At 38.1% G+C, this 6,281-nt stretch overlaps 1 protein-coding gene across 2 annotated transcripts in view; it reads left to right on the top strand.

The window, feature by feature from the left end:
• The first annotated feature begins 3,844 nt into the window (after nt 1-3,844).
• LOC122089832 overlaps nt 3,845-6,281 on the top strand; it is a 6,410-nt gene continuing 3,973 nt past the window's right edge. The window contains exons 1-4 of one of the 2 annotated variants that reach the window (XM_042659543.1): nt 3,845-4,132; nt 4,546-4,666; nt 4,837-4,920; nt 4,992-5,675. In XM_042659543.1, coding sequence (XP_042515477.1) covers nt 3,938-4,132; nt 4,546-4,666; nt 4,837-4,920; nt 4,992-5,675 — 1,084 coding nt within the window. In that variant the 5' untranslated portion in view covers nt 3,845-3,937. The remainder of the gene's footprint in view (nt 4,133-4,545; nt 4,667-4,836; nt 4,921-4,991; nt 5,676-6,281) is intronic. The other variant, XM_042659542.1, reaches the window with a different exon arrangement.

Here is a 6,281-nt window from a genome sequence, read left to right as displayed (position 1 = left end):
TTTACCCAAAAAAAAAAAAAAGAATAGGTTAAATTTTTTGTTTATCCTCCATTAACCCAATACCCTTATAGTTAAAAGCTGTTGGACTACATCTACTCTTATATTTTTGATAAAAATATAATTAAATAATATATTTATTCCTCAAAAATAATTTTCTTGTAAATTGGATATTAAAATATTATATACATGTTAAATATAGGTTTATATAATCTTTTCTACTTTGGAATCGGACGTGAGAGTTTATTCTCATCCAATTCCTTGCAAGTGAATTTTTTTTTTTTTCTTGAATCAACTAGATTATTTCCTATATAGTGTTTGCGCATTTATTCTTCAAAAGTGTGGTGTTCAGGAATTTGATAAAAAAGTATCTACTCTCGGTACTAGCCATTCAATTCGTTAATTATCTTTATAATCAGGTGTCAATTGCGTGTCAAATATAAGATTGACGTCGAGAAGCTGTTTCAAAATTTTTTTTATTTTCTCAAAAATTTTGACCCTACAATACATTAAGTCATGTACCAGCTGAGATCAAATTTTGATGTATCATTTATTTATGGCTACCAACTGTTTTATCCACAAACGAAATTATATTAGGACATTGATTTGAAAGCTAATGAGGTAGAGATGTTATAACTAAAAGCTTGTGTAACAATTTGATTCGGTTGAGAAGGTAATATAACCACCTTTGATATGACAAGAGGTTCAATAATTTAATACACAGAATGAATCTTATGCGATTGATGGATAAGACCCAGCATTGTCTTACCTCCCTAGTCCCCACTCTTCATCTATCAAACATAGCCAATGGTTTCTTCAGAACTAAACTAAGGGTAGAAAATTATTATTATTAATTATCTCTGTTGATGATTTGGTAGGACTTAAAAAATAGAGGATTGTATTTATTTCATAGGAGAGGGATTACAACGATGCTAAAGTGTGGTTTCCCACCAATGAGAGAAAATGTGCATGAAGCATCCATTAGGAAAAGGGTTTAATGAGGAGGGAGAATGTGTGTGAATTTCATCTGTGAGATGTGAGAAAATGTGCTTAAGAATATGCACACTGATGTCGTGATAATCGTTTTCCGTTAATGTATTTGCCGATTATGCTTCACTGTATTTCCTCACTGTTAGGGGCTGATAACACTAATGGAAACAAAGTTGGTAGCCCACAGAAACTAGTTGGAGTTTGTGATCATCTAGTTGAAGATTGGTTTTAAAAAATGATGGTTGGATTTGGCATTTAAATGACCTAGTTCTTGAATAAAAAATTGGGGAAAAGGTTCAATATTCTGTTTTTAACCATCATTGGCCAAGAAAAAAGTGAAACCTTTTAATTGAGTCCAATCCCTCCATCTTTTTACAAGTTAAAAGAGGAAAGGGAAGGAAAATTATTTCAGTAATTTTTTTTATAATCATAAATGTGAAATGTACTTAGAATTATTACATTATTTGATCATAGAGAATGTTTTTGCTACAAATGGTGTGAAGAGAGAATCTCTTATTCATCTAAGTTGATGTGTCTCTATGATTGGACTTCTGGACTATGAGTTTCATCATTAAATTCTTGACCTATTGTATGAATTTTAAAATATCCTTTCTCAATCCAATCATAAGGGTCAAATGTGATGGCTTAAGAGGTTCGTTGTTGGTGAAGGGAAATGATCTGAATAATATGTTATTCGGACGTACTCTTTAGGAGAAAAATTAGACTCCTACCATTGTGAACTCATAATTAATCTTTGGAAGAGTGTTCTCCATGGGGGAGAGCGCAACAGCATCCACCAACGCATCCCATAGTATGTCTCTATCCTTTATCTATATAAGTCATTTTATATAGGAGAGGAGAGAGGCAGACCATGGTGAAGGGTGTGCTCCCCCACATAGAACATTATCCTATATTCTTTATATTTTTCGAAGGTCCAAAATGCCCTTATATTATTTTAGGAATTTCATCAAACCAATTAAAATGATGGATGAAAGAATATCTCTTCACCATGGATGAAGAAAACTCAACTGTAATCTTTATTTTTCTTCTCAAATCTAATGAATTTGATTGCAAGTAAAATTTTACAAATATATTTGGAAATTGAAAAATCCCTCTCTCTTGGCCCAAGTTGGTAGATCAATATTAATTAAATATTTTCTTCAATATACTATGAAGATGAAAGGCATTGGGATCTGATTTATTGACCTAAGGCTCCTTACCTTTGCTTAATGAAAGGCATTGGGATCAATATTAATTAAATATTTTCTTTATCTCTATGCTAGGCATGAATTCAACTCCTCTCCAAGACTACATCCTCTAACGAGCATTCAAGGATTGGGGGACTTAGTCACATCTCAACGCCTACTAACACCTGAGGATGCGTATCCAAACTCTATTCTTCTGGATTCAAGATACTAGGAAGAAAAAAGGAATTGGGATTTAATATTGACCTAAGCCTCCTTCCCTTTGCTTCATGTCACATAAATTGTCCTTTATTTATGTGATAGGCATGAATTTGGCTCCTCCAACAAATGTGTCCTCTAACTATTGCCAAAAATTGGGGGGCTTAGTCACACAACACCTGGGAATACGAATCCAAACTCTCTAAACCTTTGAATAGATTGGAGGATGGACGGTATTGAAGAGAATCTTTTTCCACTAGGCATTGTCTCACCATAATTCGTTCCCATAAAATATAAACTGTCCTTTATTTCTATTGATGTTAGGATAATCAACTCAGTCTAACAAAAAATAAAAAAATTAACTCAACAGGAAAGAGGACAGAAAGAATAGTTCTGGATGTAAATGCCTTTTTGTTTTGTTTATCATAATTTTTCTTACAGCCTCATTAAATAATAATTAAATAAAAAATTAATAATATTTTATTTCTTTATTTAATTTTGATTTAATTTCATTTTACTTTCATTTATTTCCTGGGATGAAGCTGTAAGCTTTTATATCAAAAAAAGTAAAAAAGTAAGAATTTGTGACTATAGACCAATCTGAGTGGTCAAAATAACTGTCAAATGCAGCGAAGAATCCAAGCAAAATCCGGACCCATTTGTTAAAATTGATTACCATCAGATGCTGATCCAACGGTTGATATTCTCAATATCATATCACAGATTTCATTTCCGTGTACCGCGATGCACGGTAGCCAGGAGTCTTTGCAATCTTCAACGTCTGACTAAGACAGCCTGGCTGGATTTATTGATTGCAGGTCATTAATCCCCTCTTCTCTTCCGTAATTATCTCTCCGGTTTCCGTGACCATGTGCTCTGCCCCTTTCTTAACTGTCTGATTGGGATCTTCTTGCCCTCCCCCACCCAAAACAAACCCAGTCAACCTGATATGATCATGTGACTATATGAGAGAGCCCCTCATTTATTTCCTGACCCTTCATCCTCCTCTCGCGTTAATCCCATCAATTTACCTAAAGTACATCCCAATCCATTGAGATCTGAGATTATGAAGGAAAAGCCAACATTTTGGAAGATATTCAACCGTCAGATCCCCGTTTATCTTATTTATCCCTCCTCTTTGTCACAGGGAATCAAATAATCCACCGACTCCACAATTTCAGGCATGGTCAATAGACTCAATACTACCGGGAAGTTAGGGGCCATTAAAGACTTCTGGAATCATTTTCATGAGACCAAAATACCCTTTCAGTCCATTAAAGACTTCTGGAATAGTTTTCATGAGACCAAAATACCCTTTCAGTCCAAAACAAAAAGTTAAAGAAAGCGATTGTTCTAAACTCATCATTAGTGGCATTTCAGTCAACCCCAACGAAACTCCCAAATCCTTAAAGCACGCGCCAAAGACAAGGAACACAAGCAAAATAACATTGTCTGAACACCCGCCATTTCTTTGCCTTAAAAGGAATCTCAACCTCCACTTCTCTGTCTAGTTTCTCTCTGAAGTGTGGAATGAGAAGCTGTGGAAGATGCCGGGGTTAGGGTTTCAAGACAAGAAACCATCGAGGTCGGGTTTCAGAGCTTGGGACGATAGTCCTGATTCTGTAATCCTTGCACAGGAATCGAACTTCAGTCTCTTCTCTTCTACTTCTGGAAGTGTTGATCGTTGCTCATTTGCATCTGATGTTCACGATCACGAAGCTCTAGTTTCTGAAATCTCTAAGGTATGTCGATTTTCTACTTTCCATCCGACAATGCGAATGAACCATTGGATGTTTCATCCTCAGACAATTTTGCTCTGCATTTGAATGCAATGATCACCTCTTACTTCAACTGAAATTTGTTGTTTCCTTCTAAAAAAGTTTTGAAAACAGAAAACGAAATCTTAGCTTATTAGACGTTATATCTTTGTTGTCTTATATACGCTTTGTACTTATTGATTTCCTAGTTTCCAAAGGAAACGATAAAAAAACATGTTTCCACTGGCTCAAAATTGAATGATCAGTAACTTCCCTTTTTTTCCAATTGGACATTGTTAGCATCCAACTGGAAATGGCGCTATCGAGCTTTGAAATTGATACTCAAATTTGAAATTCGTCGACTTTGGATCTGAGAGTGAAACATTTGGCGTTTCCAGCATTTTGCAGGTCGCGAGCGTGATCACTCTGGGTGTTCGAGTGGCCCAGATCTAGGTCCCAACAGACTACGTACGGTCAATAAGAACAGTCACCCCGCCACAAAAGGAGAAAAGGCCAAAGGTAATGCCTCAAGTAGGATGGGTTCAAACAAAAATGAAATAGTTTGGAGGGAAAAAAAAAAAAAAGAAGAACGATGCAGATAAATGATAGACAGGAGTACTCCGTACGAATTACAAAATTCAATTTCAGTCGCTAATGTCTCTATCTGTGTCATCTTCAATTATATACAGAACGAGAGGAAGAAGAAACGGAGACGGAGGACGATAATCAAACCTTAGATCCACCGCAAGATTCCTTCTCCCAAGCTCTCAAAGGTACCAAATACTTATTTCAGCTTATCAGCTTTTATCGTCCACAGCCCGAACTCTAAAACAATTTCTCACAGAATGTCAGAACAGGAGACTTAAATCTGATGCTCCTAAGACTGTGAAAAGGTCAGGGAGGCGAAGACCTGCTTCCCTTGATCTGAACAATCGAGCGAGCAATGCCACCAGCTCTTCGCCGAGATTGGAGGTCATGAAAAAGAGCACTGTTTCTGCTCGCAAGTCCGGTGCATTCCCCAGCCCAGGAACGCCGAATTATCGACAAGGAACTGTAGGGATGCAGAAAGGATGGAGCTCAGAACGGGTTCCATTGCCAGTGAACGGCAGCAGGAGGTATGCGAGTGCTGCCCTGTTGCCTCTCAATAGTGGAAGGACCTTGCCCTCCAAGTGGGAAGATGCAGAGAAGTGGATTTTCAGTCCGGTTTCGGGAGATGGAGTGATCAGATCTTCGTTGCCACATCCTCAGAGACGGCCGAAATCGAAGAGTGGGCCGCTTGGACCACCGGGGATTGCCTATTATTCAACTTATTCGCCAGCCATGCCGATGTATGAATGTGGCAATGTTGGAAATTTCATGGCAGGTTCTCCGTTTTCTGCTGGAGTACTGGTAGCCGATGGTTTTACTGGTCGTTCTGGTGGTGGCGGTGGACATCTTCCTGTGGCCGCGGACCCTTGTATAATGCGGTCGGCTAGCGTGCATGGTTGCTCGGATATGTTGAGCCAGTCCTTGTTGCCGGGTACACAAGGTAAATTATTTTCCCCCTTGCATCGGGCTTACTTTATAGGACTCTTGTTTTCCGATATGATTTTCCTAATTCCCGATGTCTACAGTATTGTTTTCTTGTTAACTGTAACGGCTACTTCTAAGTTTCTCAAAGATTCAAGTGTTCCTTACCACGTTGTTATTCTGGGTTTGACGAGCCGTATTGGCCGAGGCAATAGACACAGTGACAGAGATGGAGAACCGAATAAATCTATAACCAAACCAGCAATGAATATGCACTAGCGCTAGCCTACTATAAGCTTCCTATTTATCCCCCAGACTAACTAGTTTGGTTTGATATACTGCAAGACTATGGTAGGAGGCAGTAGGAGAATAGGAGGGAAATGGTTAAATGACACCCAAGTACCACTGTTCAGTGTCAGACTTGTGCACTGGCTATCGGCTTCACTTTCCACCTGGTTTACAATGCCCTTTGTGAGCACATTTGATTTTCCTTTAATGTAAGTGCCCTATGAACCCTGGTAATTACTCGACCTCATCTGGATCTCCACTGTGGATATCTGTCACAGTCTAGCTTTGAACCCCTAAGAGATGGGATCCAGGTCATTGGATGAAGCTCTTGCCCACC

This window comes from Macadamia integrifolia, chromosome 9, assembly GCF_013358625.1.
Source record: "Macadamia integrifolia cultivar HAES 741 chromosome 9, SCU_Mint_v3, whole genome shotgun sequence".
In the NCBI taxonomy this organism is placed as follows: domain Eukaryota; kingdom Viridiplantae; phylum Streptophyta; class Magnoliopsida; order Proteales; family Proteaceae; genus Macadamia; species Macadamia integrifolia.
This window is presented reverse-complemented; position numbering and strand designations above follow the sequence as displayed.